Source organism: Cololabis saira, chromosome 5 (assembly GCF_033807715.1).
Source record: "Cololabis saira isolate AMF1-May2022 chromosome 5, fColSai1.1, whole genome shotgun sequence".
NCBI lineage: Eukaryota > Metazoa > Chordata > Actinopteri > Beloniformes > Belonidae > Cololabis > Cololabis saira.
The window spans coordinates 38,544,712-38,572,119 of NC_084591.1; the positions used below are offsets into that span (position 1 = coordinate 38,544,712).

The 27,408-nt window shown below is 39.9% G+C and overlaps 1 protein-coding gene across 1 annotated transcript; it reads left to right on the forward strand.

The window, feature by feature from the left end:
- Nucleotides 1-373: 373 nt before the first annotated feature.
- sema3e (sema domain, immunoglobulin domain (Ig), short basic domain, secreted, (semaphorin) 3E) lies at nt 374-26,162 on the forward strand. The gene is made up of 17 exons (XM_061721973.1): nt 374-1,457; nt 15,309-15,469; nt 15,793-15,852; nt 16,252-16,371; nt 18,051-18,141; nt 18,376-18,492; nt 18,622-18,764; nt 18,855-18,969; nt 20,275-20,344; nt 20,424-20,568; nt 20,850-21,075; nt 21,389-21,480; nt 21,803-21,844; nt 22,084-22,250; nt 22,566-22,636; nt 22,921-23,054; nt 24,176-26,162. Exons 1-17 carry the CDS (start codon nt 1,325-1,327, stop codon nt 24,671-24,673), a joined length of 2,385 nt encoding a protein of 794 aa, XP_061577957.1. The 5' UTR covers nt 374-1,324; the 3' UTR covers nt 24,674-26,162.
- Nucleotides 26,163-27,408: the final 1,246 nt, after the last annotated feature.

The window sequence follows — 27,408 nt, forward strand, 5'->3', positions numbered from 1 at the left end:
ATTGACGAGCGACAGATGGGTAGGAAGATAAACAGAGGGTGAGATTAAACAGGCGGGGAAAAAGAAACATCCGAGAACGAAACCTTGTGCATGAAAAAAATCCATGGTAACAGTGATAATAACTATCTACATGGAAACAAGCAAAAAAAAAAGGAGGAATTGTAATTGACAGGAGTGTCAGTTAACCTTGGCAAACGGTTTGTGTAAGAGCACCAGGAACTGGAGCAAAAACAAGGTAGTGCCAGAAGGAGAGCAGAGGAAAAGAAGCAGGGGGTGGTCTGTGGAGGGACATGGGAGGCAATAATTCTTAGAGGAGGGGAAAGCCTTACAGAATCCGCCTGGAAGACACAGCACACATAATTCCAGCTGCCCAACGAGGAGAAAGAGCTCTCAAGGAAGTCTAGAAGATAATGAAGACAATTTTCAGCCCTTCTGCATGAAACACACTCCCCACATTTTGAACTACTCCCATGGGTTTTAACACGCTCTCACCACACTTTTGACAGGTGGCCTCAGATCAGTAGCTGTGGTTGAAGCCATCAGAACTGAATGACAGGAGGCTTGAGCTGAGGGTTGGATCCTCCCTGACTGCCTGAGCACAAGGAGAGTTGGGAGGAAAAGCTTCAATTTCTTCTCCGCCGAAGAGACCACACGCCAGGCACGAGGCTCACTTCTCCTCCCCTCTTCAACTCTGTCTTTTCCTGGGCTCGTGTCCAGGGAATGACTTGTTCCAGTGGACCCAGAAGGAGGATTACAAACTGAGGACACCACACAGCACCTCCAGCTATTCCTGCTTTGCTACTGGGACAAAGGTTTAACAAATTAGCAGCTTCAACACCTGTGCATGTGTGTGTTTTTTTTCTAATATTCACTTTTTTGTTAATGAGATAAGAAAGAGTTGATCTAAGCATTACACAGAGAAAGAAAAAAAGAAAAACAGACGGACTGACATATGGACAGAGAGCAGTGAGCACTGCGGCGTGAATGTAGCAACTGGACTTCTTTTCTCCCTGGTTACTAAGACCTAACACGGATAATAGCCAAAGCACTATCCTTTTCCACCAAGGTGGTGGGTGGATGCAGCTTTCAGCAGGCTGCTATAGGGGAAAGCAGTATATCTGCAAAGAAGCTGCAGAGATATGTTTAGTTGATCTATGTTGTGGTGCTCCTCAGAGAAAGGACTGTTACCTCCAAGCTTCAAGTGGACTCCTGTTGGATGCTGAAGACTATATCTTGTTAAACCTGTTTGCAGCACGTTACCTGTGCATCTTTTTCCCGCTGATGCTGAGAGGACTTGCATGGTTTTTAACTAGATAAATAAACAATGTATTTCTCAGTGATAATGGCAGGATGCGTGAGGACTGTGAGTCTGCCACTGATGCTGCTGCATCTTATTTTGCTTGGCATGGCTCACACAGCACAGAGCATCTATCCAAGGATACGGCTCTCACACAAAGGTAAGGAACCCCTAATGCATGTTTCTTTTAATACACTATAGAAACAAATAGTTGTGCAGTTTCTACTGCAACAGTCTTGTGAGTTAAACTGTGCTGAATAATAATTTTGATTCCAACTGAAACTAGTTTTTGAGCTGCTGATAGAGAGTGAAACAGGTGCAGCATCAATTTTTGTTAGGCCTTTGTTCTTAATAAATGCAATATATTTGGTCCGTGTAAAAACCGCTAAACTAAATAAAAAAAAACCTTATTTTTACTTTCAAGATTTATATGGTATTGCACAATGATCCTCAATATTTATCAGTGTCTTATGTCTCCAAAACAACACAAGTAACAAAACACCCACCTGTAAAACTGAAAAAGTCAAAGAAGAAAAATCAATAAATCACTATCCTCTGTGGACAAGAAAATGAAAGCAAACGGTTTTCATTGCTTTGTAATAATATGCCCATTGAAGATTTATGTTTTAGCCTGTAAGGAAAAGTCGCTGTACAAGAGGAGGATCTGATAAAAGTGTCTTTCGCTGTAAAGTACAAGCTTTTCCACCCAACAGTTTTTGCTCCAGGAGCCTCCTTGTAGTTTGTTTTGGTCCCTCAGCCATGGTGGCTGAGAATCTACAATGTGGCTTTCTTTCATGCCATAGTGGCGGACAGATTTTATAGTTTCTTTTTTTTCTCTTGGCATAGGAATGTGTAGGTTTTTTATGTGTATGTGTGAAAGAGAGGCAATTGCACGGATGTGGCTGTTTATGAGTGTGTGTGTGTGTGTGTGTGTGTGTGTGTGTGTGTGTGTGTGTGTGTGTGTGTGTGTGTGTGTGTGTGTGTGTGTGTGTGTGTGTGTGTGTGTGTGTGTGTGTGTGTGTGTGTGGGAGTGTGTGACATGGATGTGCATGCGCTGGTATGTGAACTGATTGCTGTGTATCTCTCCAACAATAATGAGGGTTTTATCTTTGCAGATAAAACTCTTGAGTAAACATTGTGTCTTTCTCACAGTTTCTTTGATCTCTTTAAAAAAGAAGGTGATGATTCAACATAAGCCTGTTAGTCATGGTAGAAAATAGGTGTGGAATTTGGATGGCGAGTGACTCGTGCATATATGCTTGGAGTATTTAATGAGGGCTGACCAACTTGTCAATCAATTGGAAGATTTTTAGTATCAATATGAAACAGGATTTATAACTAAACATTTCTTGCTTCAAGATGGAATTTATTTAAAGCTAATTTATCCAATGGAAAAATAAATATAGAGAAGAATATATATAATATATATGTATATTTATTGTATATATATATTTGTATATATATATATATATATATATATATATATATATATATATATATATATGTATATGTATATGTATGTATATATGTATATGTATTTATATGTCTGTATGTGTATATATATATATATATATATATATATATATATATATATATACATATAATGTGTGTGTATATATGTACAACACAACAAAACTAATCATATTAATACCGATGAATTTAATCATCAGTTCCACAGAAATACCAAGTGTATCCGTCATATATCAGCCAAATTCATTAACTGCCTGAGGGCAGAGCAACGCTGACTGACATCCCACCCCTCCCACCCTGTCTTCATGTCTGACTCCTCTGATGCGTGTTCTGGCTAGCATAGAGAGCTGTGCGAAGGCTGCACTTGGATCCTATCATTATGGAATGATAAACATCTAAGTCCTAATTTATGCCTCATGGGCTTGGGTTCTGCCAGTGACTTTTGCACACACCCCTCGGTTCACACCAATCCATACATACATACAGACAGACGCAAGCACAGGCGCAGTTTGAATTCCTCATATGCCGAGGGCATGGATGCAGTTCAGGGAGATGGAGAGAAATATGCCTTTTAACTTTTCCTCCACAAAAGCATCTTGTATCAAAGTGGTGTGGAAAAACATTAATTCTGACCTCTGGGGGAAGAAAAAAGGGGGATGGCATGAAAAAGCGAACAAAATGAAGGCTGAAATATTTTTAACCTGTTTCTGGTCAGACTGGCAACTGCAGCATTGGATCAATAAAAAAACTCAATAAAATATGAGATCAGCTTTCTCATGAACTCCTTTGGGTTCATCATCATGTGTTTCAAAGATGACCTTACTAGGAAACAGATATGGATCTGCACGCTACAATGTTATTCACACTTTGCACATTATGAAAATTAACACTGCTGATTATTTATTTTTCATCTACTGCCCATGTTCAGTCTAGACTTTTACGACAGTGGAGATTATTTCAAATGCATTGAAGTCACTTTCATTCCAGCCATCCTTTCATTTAGTTAACTCGGGGCTGTTACCTAAATCACACCGGGTATAGAATTACGACACCAAGGCTGTGCTGTCTTCAGAAATAATTGACCCTAATCTTTGGCTGCACAACATCGAAAGACTTTAAACACATGTCTAAAGATGTTAATACACCTCAAATGCTTGACCAAAAAAAAATCTAAAACTACTCAAATCCTGGGTTCTTATCAGCAGAAATGGTCCTTTAGGGAGATATGCTCATTGTAGATCAGAAATAAAGTTGCCCTTTTCACTTTGTAACATTATTGTACCTTTGAAAAGTAAAAAAAAAATCTCCATTTGACTTCAATTAGCATCATTCAGATCTTTAGGCAGCTCACTTTGGTTTACTAAGCCTGTGAAGTGAAATGACCTCTACCTTTATGAAAGCCATCAATTTCTTTCTGCTAATGAAGCTGTTGCATGGCCATTACATGTCAGAGTGTCAGCAGGCTGCAGGTTGGTGGTCAGACTTAGATTTATTTTCCAGCCTCCACAGCTTCTGTTGTCATGCTTTGCTAGAGCTGCAGAGAGTGATGCAGCACTTTTCTCATAAATATGATGAGCAAAGCAGACCTATGTTGGTTCCTAAGCTCCTTACCTCTTCATAGTTTTAGACGCAGGCTAATTGAGTAAGCAGAAGCACTTTTATCATATTTTTGGGAGAGAATTTATTTATGAGCATTTCAGTTCCTGTTTAATGTAAGTTTATTTCTTGCTAAGTGAAGCTAAAAAAAAATCATACACATAAGGGATACCTGCTCTAGCTACATGCGCTCTGAAAATAAACAAAAGGAAATGTTTCTCAAACTATAAAGAAAAATTAAATGAGTGGCTAGGTCAGGCATTGGTACTATCCCAGATGTTTGAATTAGGTTGAAGTTTTCATGAAGGAAGTTATGGAACCTCAACATTTTAAAATAATTAGTCAGCCAAAGCATTTCCTCAGCTGTCTACCAAGGACACTTTGCCCCGAGAGTTGTAATCAGTTAGTAACATAAATATTTTTCTTCAACAGGCCTATGAAGGTGATTAAACTTATGTGAAGTGAAGTGGTGTTGTCAGGGTTAACAGAGAACCTTATATGTTCACATTTAGAAATAAACACATGTGCTTTTCATATTTTAGCCATTTACCTCACACAAAATTTGACATTTGAAAACACTTGAAAGTTTAATCAAATCATGTTTTGGGGATGTATATATGTATGTGGAAAAAAAACCCTGCCACCCTTGCCAATTTGTCTGTGAGCAGTTGCCCACTTAAGGCTCGGGTCCTCACAAGAGGCCTGGGAGCTTGAGGGTCCCGCGCAGTATTTTATGCTGTTCCTTAGGCTGTACTCTTCTTGACCAAGATCTCTTATGTTGTTCCTGGGATCTGCTGCAGCCCCTCTCCCAGCTTGAAGGACACAGATCCAAGTGCTCCAACTACTATTGGCACCATTGCTGTCTTCACTTTCCACATCATTGCTGTTGAGGAAAGCTTCAACCCTTGGCACCTCTCCAGTTGCTCATGTTCCTTCTTCTCGATATTGCTGTTACATGGGTTTGCCACATCAATTGCCTCTTTTCTGAAGTATGTGAACCACAACAATAACCGGTTGGTTAACCATCCTCACTTTATTGGTCGAAAAGTACCATAAGATTTTTGTTCTTCCATTTCTTAACACTCATGGCAGTATCTCCCACTTGACATTGGGACATTCTACCCATCCTCAGTGCAGATGTTCCTGTACACCATAACCTAGACCTGGTTGTGCTGTTCCATGTATGCTTTACCTGCGATGTAGAGTTTCATGGTGTTGGACTTGGGATGAAGTCCTTGCATTTTAAGGAGCTTTATTGTCTTGATATCAGTGGCTTCCATGTCTTCCTGTGGCCAGTTTACGATGCCGGTGGGATATCTAATTATTGCCAGGGTGTACTTGATGATTGCCCAGACATAGTTCTTTCCATTCAGCTGGTTCTTCAGGAGCTGCCTTACTCTTCTCAGGTACTGGGCTTTGGACAACTTCCTTGCAGCTTCCTCATAGTTGCCATATGCTTGGGCAATCCCCAGGTATATAGCTGTCCTGAACATCCAATACGTTGCCCTCTGCGAGCGTAAGCCCCTCAGCTGTCACCATTTTGCCCCTCTTGGACTTTATTCAGGCATGTTTATCCATCCCAAATTACATTATGATATATCTGTTTTTTATTCTAGTGAGGTGGGTCAGTGAGTTGAAGTGTTGCTCACTCTTGGCTTACAGCTTGATGTTGTCCATATAGAGGAGGTAGCTGATCATTGCTCCACTTAAGAACAGATATCCATAGATTAGATTAGATTAGATCTTTATTAGTCATTGTTATATAACCACTCGTAGCCAGTCTTTGCAATAATCTGTTTAAGAATATCCAGGCCTATGCAGAACAGCAGTGGGGACAAAACATCTCCTTGGTATGTGCCACACTTGGTGGTGACTTGTGCATTTAGTTCCAGGCATTCCAATGGACTACTATCAATGCATGCAGAATAAACTGCTTTTGGACACTATTGGATAGACTTATAACCAAGACTTTCATCAACAAAAGACGTTCAAAATGACCTGTAGTGGAGTAAAAATGTTATTGCCAGTGAATAACTGTTGTCAGTTTGCAGTACAAGCTTGTTGATCCAAGGTGTTACCAGCAATTATATAACTACCTGTATCTTGATTGCTTTCAATAGAGGCTCTTAGACGCTCCCGCATGAGTGATCACCTGAAGCACCTCCCTATTCCAGTTGGATCTAATTAAAGTTCTGCTCAAGTTTGTCTCTTTTAAGGTATCCAAGTCCATCAGAATCATCCACTACAGGGAACTGATCCCACGACTCTTTCTGGTCCCGTCGATTCCATATAGAAAAATGTAGAAATCATGCCAGTGAAACAGGAGCCTATTGTCTCTAAATAGATTAGATAGATTAGATTCAATTTAAGAAATTATTTCCTTTTGAACTTAATATCATTGCACATGTCACAGGTACAAGGCAACAAAATACGTATTGTATATAACTGTTCTGTAGGATACCTATGTATCATACATGCAGAGCTGCAGGTATATAGCAGGATGAATAAATATGTGTATGCATGAATATTGATTGCTACAGGTATTTCCAGTGGGCTAAAACTAAATAGTATTCATAAATAACTGCATAACAGTATATACAATAGTGCAGTAGGATGATGTGCAATACTGAAAACCGAGTAGTGTGCAATGGCAATGAAGAGACAAAAAAGTTAATAAAAACTATAGACATATATATATGTATATAACAAATAATCTGTAATGATTCTCTTAAGTAGCTTGTTGTTACATAGGGGTGCATGTGATTGTGTTTCATTTTCAAATACAAACAGAAAGACAGACATGTAGTTGGAAACTTGCATTTATTTTATTGAAACACTTAATTATATGAAAGGACAAAAGGATTGCCCACATGCACAGTTAGAAGAAATGAGGCGAATCCTGTAGAACTATAAATTTCACTGAGGCATTTGACTGTTGAGCTGGGATTCACCGAGTCACACCCCACAGAGCCAAGCGGCCAGTTCAGTGTACTTCTGAATCATATCATCATATTATGCCTCTGATATGAGTAGCAGACCTAGAACTGGAATCTGATTCCGTTGAGTTTGGGATTTTTGTTGCTAACAACAAAAGATCTGAAATCTGCATCTTGAAAAAAAATTAATAAATAAAAAAATAGGAAAGATGGATGGATTTTTTGTGTCTGTTGTTAGTAAAGTAGCAAAGTAGTGTCATCGTTGTGTTCAGTCCAAAGGAGCTGTTAAGCAGGTGCCCGGGAACATGGGGGTGTAAGCAAAGGGATTACTCAGGTGGCAATTACTGGTGTAGGTAACTTGGTTTTGAACTGTAATTTTAGACTTTCCTCTCCAGACGACAAAAAGCCCCCTCCATGTGTTTGAGAACCTTCAAATGGTGAGGCTGTGGGCAACTTCTTTTTCTGGCTAAGATGAGAATTACCGGTATGAACCAGTGTGTATGACTGAAACAATATGAAGGGAAATTCTATTTTGAATTTCTTTCTACTTACAGTTAATTTAGTAAATTAGGAGTCCCATTAATTATCTTGCCTTTCCAAGCAAAGAGGCCTGTATTTTAGTCTTGCTTTAGGCCTTAAATCAAACCAGTGGAAAATGAAGGGTATACATGTTTGCATAAATCACAGCTCTTAGAGTTACAAAGGAAAAGCGATAATTTCTCAAGCATCCTTCCCCCCACACTCACCTTTTCTCTCCTTTTCATTTTGTCCGTGTACATCTCACATCTCCCCCATTGTGTCGTGTGTGTGTTCTCCAGCTCATTAATGAGATGTCCAGAGGGGAAGGCAGCTGTTGAAACTCTAATATCCTCTTTGACCTTTTCCTAGTAAAGGGGACAGAGAGACAAGTGTTTAACATTGGAAATCTGGGAGGGTGGGCAAAGATTTCGGAGTCTTCAGAGACCAAGTTACAACATTACAACTAGAGATGAAACAAAAAAGATTAAACAAAAAAAACAAGAACAGTGAGGACACAGAAATACTAAGTTACAACTACATCCTGTATTTATAACAAAGATTAATCTCATCATGATGCATATTATTTCTTTTTGAACATAATTTAAAGCAGAAAAGTGGGCCAAAAGTCCTTCACAACAATGTCAAACACCGATAATGTGCTTAAAGTCATTCCACCCAAAAGCGTTTCAACAAGGTTTTAGCTCATGGGATGAACCTTATTCACACCCTGCTTCTGCATTTACCATGCCATGAGATTTTGATAGTCTAATTTTTGTGTAGACCCAATCTTAAGACCTGATAATAACCATTTATGTAATGTCTCTAACCCTAACCCTAATACACATGGTCGTACAATCGGTGGATGCATAAAGCGCGACTTGGAAGCATGTGTCTGCACTACAAAAGTTGAAGAGATTTCAAAGTTAAGTTAGGCGTTACATCAACGGCAGATGCAATGGAAATTTGCCAGAATGGAAGAAAGTGCTGCCTGTCCAAGAGGGTGATGATATTAAAAATAAATCCTTTGAATTCATGGTGGATGGAGATTTCTGCTGTCAAACTGCAGCAGAAGGCCATCCTGGACCTGGTGGAGGGGGTGAAGGCTCTCAAGATTCAAAAGGCCAAGAAGGACTGTCACCTGGTTTACCTGAAGGGCAGAGTTGCAGATGTGGAACCGTACATACCTGATAATAACCGCGTTAAACCTCGGTCATACGCTCGGGTTGTGAGAGCAGACAACGAAGGTGAGCCCAGTGGATGGAGCTGAATCCGGGCAGCTACAGGTTCTTTTTAAAGTAAGAGAATTGAAGTTGGCCCTTTTTGTGTATATACTGTGTTTATTATAGAAACTTAAAACTCCAGCAAGAAACTGAAAGGTGATTATAAATTACCGGTAATGAAGAAAGGGTAGGGTTAAATAAGCTTTGTGTCTCCTTACTCCTTTTCAAGCTGCTTGTTATTGTTATTGGTATTATCTTGGGATTTGTTCAAAATACGAAACGGGTGAAATAAAGCATTCATTGAGTCATTCATTCATACAATTTCATGTGTATGGCTGAAGCAGTATAGTTTGAACCACATGGGAATGGATTTCACTCGAGCAAAACACGTCACACCAGTTTACTCTAAAGACATACAGGCTTAATTTACTATGTACAATTACCTGCAACAGAATAAACACTTAGTGGGTACTTCTTATTTTTGAAAACCAATCATGCAGTTTCTTTAGAGAAGCATGCGTCATCTGTCATCCTGCACTCTGTATGTTTTTCATTTTGCTGGGTGACGTTGTTACCCCTCCGCAGTAGAGGATACACACAAGGTCATATATCGAGAATGGTGCAACACCCCTAGCCTTTCATATTACGGCCCACAAGCTCCACAGTCTCAGTATAAGGCCTTGACGTCCTAATGTGAAAACCCTCTCCTCATGTTTGCACCCTTGAGGACTGAATTACTCCAATGAATCTCTTTAATATAACACATGTAAGCTCATATGCACAAATAGGGTATTTCTTAATTCATGATATCAAATATGGGTTGATGATGGGGGCATGATGACTGTTTCTCCTGTTTATTTTACCATGTGACAGCTGAGATGGGTTTCAGAACACCCACGATACTGGACAAGACGAAACAGGTATAGGAAATAACGGAAAGATGAATGTGTTTCAGGGTGTGTACTGACTTCTGCATTGTGTAAGACGATAAGCAGGGACTTCTGTCTCTGCCGCTGTGTATTTACACTAACTGGAGAAACAGAGACGTGTATTTCACACTCAGCTTGCTGCAATGAGCTCCTCAGTTTACTACAGTAAAACACAAAAAGAGGTGACTGATTTTGGCTAAAAACAACATCTCAAAAGACTCTCTCTCTCTCTCTCTCTTTTATATATATATATATATATATATATATATATGATATATAACTAAATATATATAACTATATATATATATATATATATATATATATATATATATATATATATATATATATATATATATATATATATATATATATATATATATATAGTAAATGAGTAAAAAAAGAGTAAATGTTGGGGTTTCCCTCCCTCAAGTCTGCACTGCTCAACAAACTTCACACAACTCCTGGGAAAACATCAATTATGCTATTGATGGATGGATGGATGGCATTATTATATTCTCCTATGTGTTTATCAAGCTATATTAAATATATCAATCAATACTGCTCAAACACCTATATCATCTAAAGACAATTACATGTTTTGCAGTGCAGTAAAACAATGTTTCCATACAAGAATAAAGAGAGGCTGATAAAGTTTGTTTTCATTTTGCGCGACCAAATCTTCATGACCATCTCTTGGCACTGATCAAACGGCTGATGAAAGCATTTATTTTGAGGAACATATTTTCTCCGGGATTTCCATCTGAAGCGGTATCACAGTCGGGCCGTGTGTCTCCCTGGATGAGTTGCTAAAGGAGAACCCTCCTCCTCCTCTTTGTAGAACACCAGCTGACAGATAAAAAGCCCTCACTAGATGCAGATGGGGCGAGGGAGAGGAAACAGAAAGAAAGGAATTGAGAAATATGGAAATCCCCTCTTCCACTTATTCAGGCTGAGCAGTGGGTGACATACATAATGACAGAGGAGAGACCTTTAAAACACTCCTCCAAAGTGGCTGTCAGAGCGTCTGAGTAATCAGGAGATCCACCAATTGTTTTTACCAGCTTTAGTCCCCAGTAATTATTATAATCAGCACATTAGAAAAAGAAAAAGTGACAGTAGTTTTGTAATTATTTCAATTTCTAGGGAGAGTAAATTCTTCTCTTTCTTTCTTTCTGGTTGCTTTGCTGCTTTGGCATAAATTGATAGTTCTTACCCCATCTAAAGAACTGATTAAGAGAGTAGAAGATATCATTTTGGATTTTCTCTGGACTGGAAAACACTGGGTTTGCAAAGCAGCTCTTTTCCTTCCTGTGATCAAGAGAGGTCATGGCCTTATTGACATTTTTTTTAAGAATTGTTGTCTTTGGACTACAGACAGCACAGAGACTTATTCACCATTGTGGAGAAAGGTGTTGGGGGAACAGCAAGGCTGATCCTGGGAAAGGCTGGAAGGCTTGGCTATGACAAGCCACTCTTCCTTACTAGTCAGGAAGAGACCGATTTGTCTGGTTGTCTGGTGTTTTACACCCTGGAGCTAAGAGTTTTTTCAAAGGTCGAAAGGGGTCCAACTCTCACTCCAGGTGTGCGGGTTACAGAGCAACCTCTTTTCTTCAGTGACATGATCAGCACCGGCACCTTCTCATCTGTCTCCATCAGATCTGCTTTAACAGTAGAACGTTGTGTAAAGTCTGCCCATTTGACTTCATCCATGGATGTCGTAGGTCACAAGATAAGACTGAGACTCAAGATGCTGTTATGACAGACATCATGAGGTCTGTTCTGGAGCAATACAGATTTGCAACATGCAGTTTTCCATCACTGTTTGTAGCTCCCAATGTGGATACACTGGGAAAGAAACATGAGGAGAGCATGCTTTTGTCAGGGCGTGGTTGAATATGACCCAAATGCAAGAAAGACAAGGAGCCAGGAGTTCCAAAAAACAGTGATTTATTAACTTAAAAGAAGCAAAAGCGCTGCTGAGCAGGATCTACAAAAAAACACAGGTGGTAATAGGCAGAAAATCTGCCTATTACCACCTGACATTGCTAGAATTAAGGGGTTTCTGTCTAAACAAGACATGGAAAAACGTATGCATGCATTCATTTTCAGTAGGTTGCATTATTGTAATGGCATCTTTACAGGCCTTAACAAGAGATCTATCAGGCAGCTGCAGCTGATCCAGAACGCTGCCGCCAGAGTCCTTACAAACACCAGGAAACTGGACCATATTACACCGGTCATGAAATCACTACACTGGCTTCCAGTGAGTCAAAGGATAGAGTTTAAAATCTTACTGCTGGTTTACAAAGCACTGAATGGTCTTGGACCAAATTACCTGCTTGATCTGTTAGTTCCTATGAAGCTCCCAGACCCCTGAGGTTCATCTGGATCTGGTTTGTTGTTTGTCCCAAGAACCAGAACCAAGCAAGGTGAGGCAGCGTTCAGTTATTCTGCTCCTCACCGGTGGAACAAACTTCCTGCAGACCTGAGGTCTGCTCCAACTGTAGATCCTTTAAATCAGGCCTAAAAACATTACTGTTTACTGAAGCGTACTCTTAAATTAAATACTTACCTGCTGTACTCTACTGCCCTTACTTTTTAACAACTTGTGCTTTTTATTATTTTACCACTTATTTTATTTCATGTTACTTGTTATTTACTGTTTAATTGTGTCTTGCTGCTTTTAGTGTTGATGTAAAGCACTTTGAATTACCTTGTGTTGAATTGTGCTATACAAATAAACTAGCCTAGCCTTGCCTTGCCTTGCTTGATGATGAAAAATCAAAAAAACATGACATGACACATGGCAAGTAGGATTAGCACGGACCAGCAGGGAGCAGGGGAAAGACAAGACAAGATATATACACAGAAGGCGTGCAGATGATCAGGCCAGATGGGAACAAGGGAAGTCAAGACATCACTTAAGCACAAGGACATGGGGTTTCAAAATAAAACAGGAACTTAACAAAAAAACTGTATACAAAACCCAAAACAGTGATATGAACTCAAAACCGTGACAGCTTTCTTTGGAGTTGGAAAAGTTTGAGGTCAAGAGGAAATCACCAATTTATGTCATCTGTGTGAAGGTGAGGAATTTTTACTCTCTCAAGGACTTGAAGGCAGCAAAGTGGATGCAGGTTTTTGGTTCAGGGTTCACATCGGAGAGACACTGGCGGTCCTTGTGCAAGCAGCCGGTTGAGAAGCAGGCAGCTGACCTCCAGTGGAGGACTGTACATGATGCCACAGCTACAATCACATACCTAACACATCTACATCCTGTCCATTCAGGGAATCAGCCTTTTCTTAAGAATCTCAAGCTCTTTACACATTTGGTTGATGAGGTTTGGTGTTCTCACAGAATGGTCCCTCAGGTTGGGGGAGGTGTTTTCCTTTCCTTCGTGTGGTCCAAAGTATTCTGCCAAGAAGAACCATATTCACCAGCTAATTACTTTCATTTTTGCTACTGCTAAATTAGCTACATGGTAAAACCTTTTCATGGCTGTTGGATTGTAAAAGATGCACGTTTTAAGTATACATTGGCTCTTGAGGGTGTTTTATGTACGAAGAATTTTTTTATTTTCCTTTTCCTTTTCCTATAAATCAGCTGTCACTCAACTTTACGACAAAGTCAAAAGAATAGAAAGGGGAATTTGATTTATGCATGGTTTACTCCTCATTCACTTTAAATAGCAGTTTATTTCTGTCGTCTAGATAAGATTGGACTTCACTAGAAGAAGGAGCTGCTTGTTTGAGAGGCAAAGTTAAGGCATTGTCCTTGGTACGACTTCAGCTCAAGTCAGAGGAAAACAGGAGATAGAGATTTGTGTGTGTGTGTGTGTGTGTGTGTGTGTGTGTGTGTGTGTGTGTGTGTGTGTGTGTGTGTGTGTGTGTGTGTGTGTGTGTGTGTGTGTGTGTGTGTGTGTGTGTGCTTTCAATAATTACAGGAAACATGTCTGAGTCCTGGCAGAACATGACTGCCACATCCCCTCTATCTCTGCCACCTAACCACCCACGACCTAGCGCAACTCAAACAAACAGTCACTTGTCTCCAACATAGAAATCTTATTAGCAACAAAATATACACAGTCCCACTCTCCCCAGTGGAAACCTAATCGCTTTTTAAACAAATAAAAGGGCTCCACAAAGTGAGGTGCGGTTGCCATGAGTGATCTAGAGAAATAGGATAAACACTATTTTGGAGATCACATATCACAAAAAAAATATACAGATGCTATAAAAGCAAATCATACAATTACCCACGGCTACCCCAGATGCGAGACATGCTATCTTAGCATTATTTATATTAGCCAAATGGTTGTTCTAGACAGTTTTTGGCCCTCCTCTCCTTTTAAACTGATTTTGTTGAACATTATAAGGTTATCTGACCATGTGCATTAAATTAAGAGAAATGAAGGCTGCAACACAAAACCTGGTCTGTGTGCTCAGATCCTTGCAAGTTCTCAGAGGCCCTTGTAACGCAGACCAGACAGTCCTTTTTTTTTCTTTTACAAGGGCTCTGAGTCCAAACCAATCAGGTGTTAATGAAAGATTTTTCAGGCCAGTGCAGCCCAGAGGAAGGGCATACCTCAGGAGTTTTAAGACTTGCCTAAAAATCCTTCCTCCACCTCTTGAGAAGCCGCAGAGAGGAAGTACTGTATGAGTGCAGCCAGCTTGTCAAGTCCAGTCAGGAAGATACAAGCAGTGGTGCATGTAAACGTGTGTCTTGTGAGTCTGTAGTGATTTTGGGGTGTGTGTTTATATTTAATGTGATATCTGTAGTGGTCAACTGCTTCCTTTTTAAAGTGGGAGTGGCAGCCGATGTAAACTAATGGCTGCAAAAGAGACTGGTTCAATTTCCTGTCTGATAAAACTGCTTCCTCGCAGTAAAAAAAAGACTACAGAGAAGAGTCTTTGTAAATCAAACAGAGCAACATCTGTCCCAGAATGATCCCTACTGTTGGGATTCTTTCACGGGTATCTTTTCCTGACTGATCTGTGGACGAGGAATTGTAATCATCCTTTTTAATGATTTATGGGCACTTTAGGGGGTTTCCTCTTAGCTGAGAGTATTCTGACCTTTTGGGAATGACATCCATAGTTCAATACAGACATAGGAGGCATGGGTGCACCATGCTAAGGGAAAGATGAGATAGAAAGATGTTGCAGCATGACATTCTCCCGGGGTGGCCACAAATAAGAAACACATGTGTGTACTGAGCCCCCAGAACAGCTGGAACTCAGGCAGATGTTTTAGACTTTGTTTGGAATCTGTAGTTATTGTTCTTGTTGTGTTCCTCTAATCCTTTGGGGGGTTTTAAATACTGCATCATCGTATGTGCAGAGCTTTGGCAGATGAACAGGACCTGGGTGTTCCAGGGACACGGTGTGCATCTTCAACCCCAGAACATGCTGCTTGATGAGACTCACCAGAGGCTTTACGTTGGTGCCAAGAATGCTCTATTCTCCCTCAGCCTGGACAAGGTTAACACACACCCCAGACAGGTAGGCCTGACTTCATCCTCTCAACGTCATCCCATCTTGCGATACTGGAAAATGAATGTATTGCAAACATGTATGCGTGTATGGATCTCTTTTAGTACAAAATGATGCTTCATGTGGGTTTTTGGACAAAAAACACAATAGAAACAGGGCCACAATGGCCTAGTGGGATTGTATCATATTCTTGGAAGAAAAGCAACGTAGAGAAAAATGTTGTTCTGCAAAATTTGTATATAACAGCAACTATGCACGTGGAGTATTTCACAGCATATTTTGTTTCAACAACAACAGCACTGGAAAGATGGAATACCTGTGCTCCTTTTCAGATCGTTTGGGCCAGCACAGAATCTCAGGTACAGGAGTGCATCATGAAGGGAAGGGAAAAGGTAAGCTCTGGACAGAAAAATGTTACTGAACTTGTGGCTGTATAGTTTTAGTTGGCATATGGTGGAACAGCTAGACTGTAAATCAAAATCAAATTCCATGATGATCACGTATTTCTACCGCTTTTACATTGAGTGCAAAGATTTATTATATGGCTAGATAAAATTATGACACAGATTAATACCCAATGTGTAGGCATGGATTTACTTACTTTACTGTGCTGATTAACCTTTGTTTAACCTCACATATCCATGTAATTATTTATGCAATCATGCAATTAATTCTTTCCTTTTTTGCATTAAATAATTCTCACTGAGAGGCCTCAGTTGTCCTTCACAACCCTTAACCCGCCCATACCACTTCATTGACGCTCTACTTCATCCCTGTGTCTGTTTCAACAGCCTGAATGTGCAAACTACATCAAGGTCTTGCAGCCACATAACCAGACCCATTTGCTGGTCTGTGGAACAGGAGCCTTCAACCCCATCTGTGCTCTGGTCAGAGTGGGACATGCAGGGCAGGTGAGTGCAAAAGAAACAATAATAAACTACACATTTCAAAAGGCATTTAAGCTGTTTTTGATTTGTTGGGGACATCATGATATTTTGTTTTCATGGATGCTTTTCTTACCACTCCTGCAAAAGACTAACAATTAAGTATATGGTGAGCCAAAGCAAATTTCTTTCTATAAAGTTAGCAAACACTCTTGGCTTCCGAGATGGACGCATATAGTCATGATTCAGTTGCACACTGTTAAAGAGGTGGCGTGACATCATGTTTCAGTTAGAAGCTCTTAGAACTGTGGGCACATCTTGGACCGCTGAACTGTTCAACTTTGAACGAGCTCCTGTAGATGAATTCCTCCATCTGGCAACAAGGTATGAAATGAGCTGGAGATGAAAAAATGAGAGTCAAAGAGGGTGGATTTTTACTTTTATCTGATTTTATTACATTTTTTTTCTGACTGAGAAGTATTTGGCATATGGTTTTTGTTTAGGCTTAAAAAAAACGACTGCTTTAATGACCAGTTAAACATGGGGAACCGGCGCTTCTCTCCAGAGGAGGTCAGAAAAACTAATATGCATAAAAAAATATGCGTACCACCTGTCGTTTGTAGAATTTGATTGACTTTCTTGTTTGGATACAATATGCCATACATCTCCCAGCTGGGAGTGTGTGTGTGTGTGTGTGCGTGCGTGCGTGCGTGCGTGCGTGCGTGCGTGCGTGCGTGCGTGCGTGCGTGCGTGCGTGCGTGCGTGCGTGCGTGCGTGCGTGTGTGTGTGTGTCGGTGCTGCGTTCACTCAGAGAAACAGAAAAGACTTTCCATCCTGCATACCAACACTCGTCCAGCAGGTCAGGCAGGCCCGTCGTAGTTTCTAGATAGGAACCACACATAGCCATCACTCATCTCTGGAATGTTTTTTTTGTACAAAACTTCATCAGACATCGCTGATTTATGTAAGGACAGAAAACCTCTCAACCAAACTGCTTCAGTGTGGTTTGTGAGACTGGTCAGAGTTCACCATTAAGTGTGCTCTAAATTGTATTCAAATATTTAATGACAAAATATGCTGTTGCCATCGATCATACCAACAAATAACTCAATCAATTCACCAGTAGTGCCAGTGTTTTGAGAAAATAAAACAAAATTTAATAAAAGCAACAACTTTTACTTAAGAATTCTTCACATAAACCAATATGGACTCTTGTGCCACTGTGTCATTTTGATGGATTGCTTCCTATGATGGATGGCTTTGCACCAAAAGTGGCTTCTGTTGCAGCCAGTCACAGCACAGTAGGGTTCTGTGGCCACTCATAAATCAATACAAAAGATGGCACGACCCCTCTGAAATACAAGCGACTAGCAGCGTGGTGACCCACAACATGTGAATCATGCTTCTACTGGGAGTTCATATCTGCCTCTATGTGTGTGCGGCACGTGTGTCACAGAGTGGGAGCTATGAAAGCGAAGCTGGTTTACACAGTCAGATAGCAGTCCTTTATTTAGTCATCCATCACGCCTGGTCTCATCTATCTTCCCTCCTTCTCATCCATCATTGTTCTTGATCTGTGTTAACTCATTTCCACCACATGGAGTTTGGGTCAACAAGCCTCTGCAAAGTCGCTTTTAGGTGTTAATGTGCATTTTTGTACAAATTACAAGTCTAAATGTGTGTTTTTGTGGGGGTGTTGGCCTTAGAAGCTGTTTGCTCTGGAAGAGGAGAGTGTTATGAGTGGGAAAGGACGCTGTCCATACGACCCCAGAAGTCCCTGCACATCTACACTATCACGTAAGACACTGCTCAGTCTCTCATCTCGCAACTTTTCCTGTAGTTGAGTTAAAAACAGAGCTTCAAACCTACTTTGTATGATTCCAGTTAGTCGGATCATTACTACAGCTTTCCTCATTCACCAAAAGAATCAACACTGCCACCTAGTGGTTGTATTTCATATCAGCTTTAAAAACCTCAAGGTTGATGTTTTGTTGTAATATGCATTGTGTCTAATATTTTGGTGTTCATCAGGAGGAGAGCTCTATATCGGCCTCTACACTGACTACTGGGAAAATGATGGTGCTTTCTGCAGACTTAACAACCACACCTACACACGCACTGAAAGAAACAACAGGGAGCAGCTTAATGGTTGGTTGAAAAGTGTGGGATATTGAACAAACATTAGGCCAAAAATGGGTGTAGTGTGGGAGTTCGAGCACTTAAATCGCAACTAAACCTTTTTTTCATTATTAATACCACTGCGTGTCATCCCTACAGAGCCCAAGTTTGTGGGTTCAGCAGTTATCCCTGACAACGATGACAGAGATGATGATAAAGTTTACTTCTTCTTCACTGAGAAAGAGAAGGATGCTGAGGGCATGAACAGGGCTGTCTATACCCGCATCGGGAGAGTCTGTGCGGTGGGAATGATAAAGCTCTAGAAAACCTTTGCAAATATTTGAGCCAGTGCTGACAGGGCAGTCTGAAACTAACCTAGTCTCATTACTCAGAATGACCAAGGAGGTCAGAGGATGCTGGTGAACAGATGGAGCTCCTTCTTGAAAACGCGCCTCGTCTGCTCTGTGGCTGGACCAAATGGCATGGATACGCACTTTGATGAGCTCGGTAAAGCAACAGCTACGCTAACTGGATATTAGGGATGGGCGGTATGGACTAAAAAATGTATCACGATAATTTCTGGCATTTATCCACGATAAAAAAAATACCAATTCAACTCCACCTTTGTAACTATAAATCTATCTCGCTCTCAGATCCGCCATGTTTGTTACACAAAAACCTCATTAACGGGAATTTATCCTTTTTTCTTTCTGGCTCATTTCCTTCCTTCCTTCTTCCCTTCCTTGTTTTCTCCCTTCCTTCCTTCTTTTTTCCCATCCTTCCTTCTTTCCTCTGCTCTCTCCTTCCTTCTTCCCTTCCTCTTTTCTCCCTTCCTTCCTTCTTTCCTTGTTTTCTCCCTTCCTTCTTTCTTTCCTTCCTTCCTTCCTTCCTTCCTTCCTTCCTTCCTTCCTTCCTTCCTTCCTTCCTTCCTTCCTTCCTTCCTTCCTTCCTTCCTTCCTTCCTTCCTTCTTTCCTTGTTTTCTCCCTTCCTTCCTTCTTTCCTTGTTTTCTCCCTTCCTTCTTTCTTTCTTTCTTTCTTTCCTTCCTTCCTTCCTTCCTTCCTTCCTTCCTTCCTTCCTTCCTTCCTTCCTTCCTTCCTTCCTTCCTTCCTTCCTTCCTTCCTTCCTTCTTTCCTTGTTTTCTCCCTTCCTTCTTTCCTTCCTTCCTTCCTTCCTTCCTTCCTTCCTTCCTTCCTACCTTCCTTCCTTCCTTCCTTCCTTCCTTCTTTCCTTTTTTTCTCCCTTCCTTCTTTCCTTCCTTCCTTCCTTCCTTCCTTCCTTCTTTCCTTGTTTTCTCCCTCCCTTCCTTCTTTCCTTGTTTTCTCCCTTCCTTCTTTCTTTCCTTCCTTCCTTCCTTCCTTCCTTCCTTCCTTCCTTCCTTCCTTCCTTCCTTCCTTCCTTCCTTCCTTCCTTCCTTCCTTCCTTCTTTCCTTGTTTTCTCCCTTCCTTCTTTCCTTCCTTCCTTCCTTCCTTCCTTCCTTCCTTCCTTCCTTCCTTCCTTCTTTCCTTTTTTTCTCCCTTCCTTCCTTCTTTCCTTCCTTCCTTCCTTCCTTCCTTCCTTCCTTCCTTCCTTCCTTCCTTCCTTCCTTCCTTCCTTCCTTCCTTCCTTCCTTCCTTCCTTCCTTCCTTCCTTCCGCTTTACACAAAAACATCAACGGGAATTTATCGTTTTTATCGAGAGATAACAAATTCTTATCGTGAGGAATGTTTTTGACGGTATATCGTGAACGGTAAAATATCGCCCATTCCTACTGGATATAATGTGGAATTTAATGACCATTAAAAAAACATTTCATATTTGATTATTTTTCAGAGGATGTGTTTATTCTCAATAACAAGGATAAGAAAAACCCAGAAATCTTTGGCCTCTTTAGCACAACAAGGTGAGTGAAAGAATGGAAGATAGCTTCATAAAGACTTCCTTTACTTCCACCCATCGCTGATGACAAATCTCTTCCACAGTGCTGTGTTTAAAGGCTATGCAGTGTGTGTTTATCACATGGATGACATCAGGGCAGCCTTTAATGGTGCATTTGGGTACCGGGAGAGACCTGAGCATCACTGGACACCTTACGAGGACAGAGTCCCCTACCCTCGACCCGGATCTGTAAGCCTTCAGTCCTAAATAAATAATGCTTTTGAGATTTAATTACAAGATTGCCAAACATTATTCATTCATTGCACTCTGCATTTCACCTGATCTGTGTCCTCAACAGATGTCAGTTGAAAGGAACTATGTTGAAAAAATGTAGGGCAGTTTTGTTAAATGTCAGAACTGTTCTAGCTACCTCAGCAGCGCATGAAGGGACAGTGTGAGGATGGATACTGAATGTCAGCTTGATGTCCACTACTTTCTCAACCTAATTTGTCACACCGTGTCTTCAACAGTGCGCCAGTAAAGTGAACGGCGGCAGCTTCTCCAGCTCCAAGGAGTTTCCTGATGAGGTTCTACGTTTTGTACGTTCTCATCCTACGATGTACCGCCCGATCCTTCCACAGCATAAGCGACCCGTCCTTCTGGAGACAGAGCCCGGCAGAAGAAAGCTGACCCAGATAGCAGTAGACAGAGTCCAAGCACAGGATGGGCACTACCATGTTCTCTACATCGGCACGGGTAAATTTACTGAAAATATTATTTTTATTATTATTTTATTTATTATTAAATTATATTTTAGATAGAATAGTGTATATATATATATATATATATATATATATATATATATATATATATATATATATATATATATATATATATATATATATATATATATATATTGGATAGTATATATATATATATATATATATATATATATATATATACACTATTCTATCTAAAACTTGGGTTCTGTAAAAGGTTTTGAAGTATCATCTGTCATTTTTTTTTTTATCGCAAGCAACAGTATAACATAAAATTCCTCTTGCATTAGATGACTCTGTGGTCTTGAAAGTCATCACCATTTACAACAAAGATGCAAACACCATGGAAGAGGTGCTGCTGGAGGAGCTGCAAGTTTTCAAGGTATTTTTGATGGATCTGGTGTACAAATGCAAAGGCAAAGTGGGCTCGGTGTAAACTGGACCCAACGCTGCCTTTTTTTTCTTGGAGCATTGGCAAAATCCACAAACTGGGGAAAGATGATGAGAGAGCCTCAGTCTTATTTTCTGCAAAGATATGAAATAAAGTGAAATTGCAATATGACGAAAGAGCTTGTAAAAGGAGTTCCAATTCTTGTTGATCTAATAAGAGACATCCTTATAGCAGCAGTGGTCTCAGTGATGGGGCGCACTGTCCGAGGCCATGTCTTATATAAGAGGAATGACTAAGTGTGTCCTATTTGCAGGTGCCAGCACCAATTAGAGAGATCATAATATCAACCAAAAGGGTAAGAGAGTCCTTACATTTGCATTTTTAATTTTCATAATTCCTGCAATACTGCCGTTAAGCCACAAGATGACAACACTGCAACACTTTAAATTCCACAGTACTGATATGATCTAGATGCAATCTAGCCTACTTATTTAGCCCAGTTGAATGAAGAAAAGACTGAATGGATAGGTAACATCTTATTCCTTTAAATCTATGTCTTGATGTTAATGATCCACTTTTTTTTTTGGTTCACAGCAACAGCTGTATGTGGCATCAGAACTGGGCGTCGCCCAAGTCAGACTGCATCAGTGTGACCTTTATGGTTCAGAATGTGCTGATTGTTGTCTGGCGAGAGACCCATATTGTGCCTGGGATGGTCTCACCTGCTCCAGATACTACCCTGCTGGAGTCTACACAAAGAGGTAGCAGCACACACACTGTTCCTGCACATCTTTGTGGGGGATGTCAGTTGTTCACAGCATTATCACTACATCTCATCGCTATAAAAGTCACAATGCTCCTACACGGATTTACCAAGTCATTATCCCAGGCACTGAGAGAAATGACAATTATGTGTTATGTAACATTCTTCACTAGGCACTTGTTGGTCCTCGCATTTCTCATTTTCACGTTTTCTTCCATATTTTGTGCACTCCCTCTCTTTTTACCATTGCCCATATGCTTTTTATCACATGTTCACAAATACCCCTTCTTTTCCTCCCTTCTTCCCTTTGCAGTAGACGATTCAGGAGGCAGGATGTTCGCCATGGCAACGCTGTACAGCTGTGCAATGGGCTGCAAATTGATGGTTAGTAAGTGAAACGACTGTGGAATGCAAATTTGCATAGATGCCTCAGTGTATCTAAATGTGCCGAGCAAATATAGTGAACAAGGTGTAAAGATCTTTATTTAAAAACAATAACTATTTGTATGTTTCATTTTGAGGTTGCTGTGAGGCAGCATACTGTGGCAAAAGAGCAATCTGCTCTAATTCAACCGTCTAATGAAAGGTCAAGCCAGTCCACTTCAATCATTGTGGCCTCACTGTATTCCATGGTGTGTGTGTGTGCGTGTGTGTGTGTTTGTGGGTAGGAGAACAATGGCAAAGAGCTGAGAGGAGGCTCGTATACGCGGTGGAGAGCAACAACACTTTACTAGAATGTGTTCCTCGATCACTTCAAGCCAAGGTTCTCTGGTTCAGCCAAAAGGGGGAGGAGAAACGTGAGGTGAGCTTGTCCCGGTGCTATCCCTGTGGCTATCCCCCCAGCAGTTCTCCACTTTCAAAAACATATGAGATCATTTGACTCAGGCGATCTTCGCGGCCTTGCAACATGTTTACTTTTCACATGCAGTTTAAACTTTCATAGCCGTTCAAGGGCAGTAATGACCTTGCATCTATGTAAAGCAGCATGTGTGAGCAGTGAAGCGAGTAAAGAGGAATATCTTTCAGAGTAATCTTTTTCTTGAGTTAATTGAGCAGCACAAACAGTTCTATTCCTTTCCACTGTTCTGGAGCGGTGTGTGTATATATATATATATATATATATATATATATATATATATATATATATAAATATATATATAAATATATATATATATTTATATCAGCTTTAAAATATTATATTTTAAAGGGACACACTTTCCACCGTTCTGGATTGGTGTGTATATATATATATATATATATATATATATATATATATATATATATATATATTTATATATATTTATATCAGCTTTAAAATATTATATTTTAAAGGGACACACTTTCCACCGTTCTGGATTGGTGTGTATATATATATATATATATATATATATATATATATATATATATATATATTTATATATATTTATATCAGCTTTAAAATATTATATTTTAAAGGGACACACTTTCCACCGTTCTGGATTGGTGTGTATATATATATATATATATATATATATATATATATATATATATATATATATATATATTTATATATATTTATATCAGCTTTAAAATATTATATTTTAAAGGGACACACTTTCCACCGTTCTATATATATATATATATATATATATATATATATATATATATATATATATATATATATATATATATATATATATATAAATCAGCTTTAAAACTTTATATTTTAAAGGGACACAGATCTGCAGTTCATTAGTCATTGTATTAAGTGACCTATCCTTAATTCCTTAATGTGCTCCTCTTTTTTGGTTTGTTATTAATTAAAACTCCTCTTGGGAAAGGAATTAGTGCAGGACTAACACTACAGCTGTCTGAATTTCTTGATCACATCAGTTGCTTAAAACAAGAAAATAGTTTCTCTCTCTTTTTTTTTCCTTCATGTAGGTTCGCAATGATGAGCGGGTTATCATGACCTCCCACGGGCTTCTGTTCTTACACGTGCGAAGCTCAGATGCCGGTGTGTACGTATGCCAAACTGTGGAACACGGATATGTGCACACATTATTACATATCAGTCTGCACGTGCTCAGAGGGGAGAGGGTGGAGTCAGCCATCCACACGGCTAAAGACGGCGAGGGAGGACGAGCTGCAGCATCGTGCCACCCGGCCGCAGGCTCCCCGCTAGGCCCCAGCATCAGCCCACGATCTCTGCTGCCACCCCCGGTCCCAGCTCCCAACTCCAGGCTGTGGTACAAAGAATTCCTCCAACTCATTGGCTATGGCAATGCTCAGAAGGTGGAAGAGTTCTGCGAGAGAGTGTGGTGCTCTGATAAGAAACGAAAAAAGGCCCAAAAGAGGTATATTTCTCTTGGTGGTGAGAAGAGAGGGAAAGGGAAGGGGGAGAACTCCCACAGAGCCCCCAGGCACACCTTTGACACCTGAAGGGAATAAAGACTCACTGCTACAAACTCGCACACAAACACAGTCTAAATGTTGTACTCGCCACCTAAAAAGGTTTTCAATTTGCTTTCAACCAGAGTGCTAACATTTAAAAAAAAAAAAAATCAACTTCTATCAGTCAGTGTCATGTCTGCTTATCTTTGTGAGGTTCGAACTTCATTTTTGGGGCAGATCCTGACTGAACACGGCAAACTAGACTTTGAATGCAGCACAGAGGGCTTGCTGGGACAGATGGACAACAAATTCAGTGGTGTTGCCTCTGATCAGAGACACATCATCATACATCAGCTCCCGCGGACTAAGCATGCCGAATTCCTGCTGTCAGTCAAGACATTCAAGGACGTCTTCACCTAACCTCTGCTCCACCTCCGGCTAAAAGACAGACCGCAAGAAACTTTTACTGTATATATTATATATAGAAAAAAAGAACAATATTGGAGAATATTTCCTTCTTATCTTTTTCTGGTCGTACGGTAACTTATTTTCTCTGTTTCTACCTTGAATTTTTTAGGTGTTATAATGTCAATAACTGGAAGATAGCGTTGTTCTCTTTGTACAGTTAAAAGGCGTTCACGTTGCAATTATAAGTGTAGGACATGTGGTTTAAGAGGCCACAGTAATAGATGTTGCAATGCCACTATTATGCATATTTGAGGCATGTTTCAATTATAACTATGCCTTCAAAGAACATCATTACAATTTAAGCACTTGTAAACTTGTTAAAGTAGATGAAAAATAGTCCAATCATTGGATACTATTTCAGTCATATTTATCTTTATTAACCATGATTAAAACTAGAATTGTGATCAAATGTAATGTGTTGTATTTGGTGTCTATCTGAGGCGTATTTGTGTGCACATCTGACTGTAACAGCTGTGTATTAAAAGTATGAAACTCTTCTCCAATGGCTGTCTTCTGCTTTCCTCTCACTCTTTCTTTCTCTCTGCCACCTCTTATTCCCTCGACACCACCTGACCCCCATTTGTTTGTCTTCAGTGCCTTTTCTGGTGGCATTCATAGTCATCACCACAGACCTCATTGTACAACACCTCATTTTCCTCAGAAGAAAAGAGTGAAATAAAATGTTACAGTGCCCACACAAACATGACATTGACAAAACAGTCTTATGAATAAGCGATTTATCCTGAGATGACGGAAAGATGTTGATGTTACAGATAATTGCAGTTTAGTGCTATTTGCTTTATTCTGGTGAACTGGGTCCTTTTTTCTCCTTTTTTTCCCCTCACACTCTACATTATTTATTTCGGAAATCTTGATTGCTTTGACCCTGTCTGAAGGGCTCTCATAATCCCATTAAAATGACCACTTCGTCTCTGTCAAGACCTTATATCGCCTTTGTAATCCTTTATTATTTCTCAGCTAGGGCCTCTAATGAAAATGTGATTTTTGCTTTGCCCTTTATAAATCAAAAACTAGATGAAGGTCAAATAATGACCAAGTATGTCCAAAGCATATGCACGCTCATGAACACACGTATGTCTAATTGTCTCACATTTAATATTTGGACCGTTAATCTTCAAAAATAAAAAAAATTGAAATATCTTACAGAACTTTTTATTAAAGAAATAAGTAATATGTTCATTCTTTTCCATTCATGTTATTTATATAAAAGAATACAATATGTATTTCTGTAAGTGATCTACTTTTCTACAAGTTTATGAAATATCAGAATTACTATCCTGAATTGTATTGTTTTTTCTTGCCAAGATCTTGTATTGACGATGGGATGATCAGACTTTTCCAGCAGCTGCTTTTAGGGGGCGGCATCTGCCATTTGGCTCCAGTCTACCCCGGCTGTCTTTTGAAACAGGTCTTAAAAGGTTCATGTGCGGCTCATTTCCAAGGTGAAACAGTTGCAACATTACGGGCTGTCAGGGGGGGATACAGATGGGAAGACTGTATGATCCTTCTTCCATCTGGGTTTGTGATGTCACAGAATCCTGGTGGTCTGCCCTGCTCACTGAATGAAACATGTCCAGGCCAAGGCTCCCCCAAACCATGTGGCAGGGTATTATGTCTGTGTTTTTTGAGGTGCTGGTATCTTCTGATGCACAGGAATTGTGATGTTTTTGATAATATATCCCCTTTTACATTTGGCCTGTGTGGGGACTACTCCATATCTGACAATATCTCATAACTTAATTACTCTTTCAAAAATGACATTTGATAAATCCTGCCATCGTGGGACTTACACATACCTGTACTATCAGAGAAGAATAAAAGATATATTGATGGAAAACCTTGGGTGTTTGGTATATTAATATTTTGGACATGTAATGTTTATGAACCAAGACCTAGCAAACTGAAACCAACCCAGATCACAACACTTCCACTTGACATCACTTCATCCACCTCTTCCTGATACATTTATCACTGTTTTATTTTCTTTTTGTCTGTCTTATCGATAAATTGTTTTCTTAAATGACACAGTTGAGCTTTTTCTAATTCTTAGTGCACTCAGTTCCCCAACAGATATAAAAATTTAGTCACATCTATAATGTCATCAAAGATTGACTTTTGTTTGGTGTCATATTTGGTCAGTCTGTCATTTTCTCGTCTGTGATACTTCATTGCACCGTCACCTCTGCCACGATGTTGACTATAGCTCTGTGAGCTAGTGTTGTTGTTGACACTAGTTCGCACATGTGGAAATGATAGGACACAATGTTTCGGTCCCTGTATAAGATAAGATATTA

Coding starts and splice junctions, on each gene's coding strand:
- sema3e (XM_061721973.1), top strand. CDS start 1,325: ATGTATTTCTCAGTGATAATGGCAGGATGCGTGAGGACTGTGAGTCTG. Junction 15,470..15,792: donor TTAACACACACCCCAGACAG/GTAGGCCTGACT, acceptor GCTCCTTTTCAG/ATCGTTTGGGCCAGCACAGA. Junction 21,481..21,802: donor AGGAGCTGCAAGTTTTCAAG/GTATTTTTGATG, acceptor TCCTATTTGCAG/GTGCCAGCACCAATTAGAGA.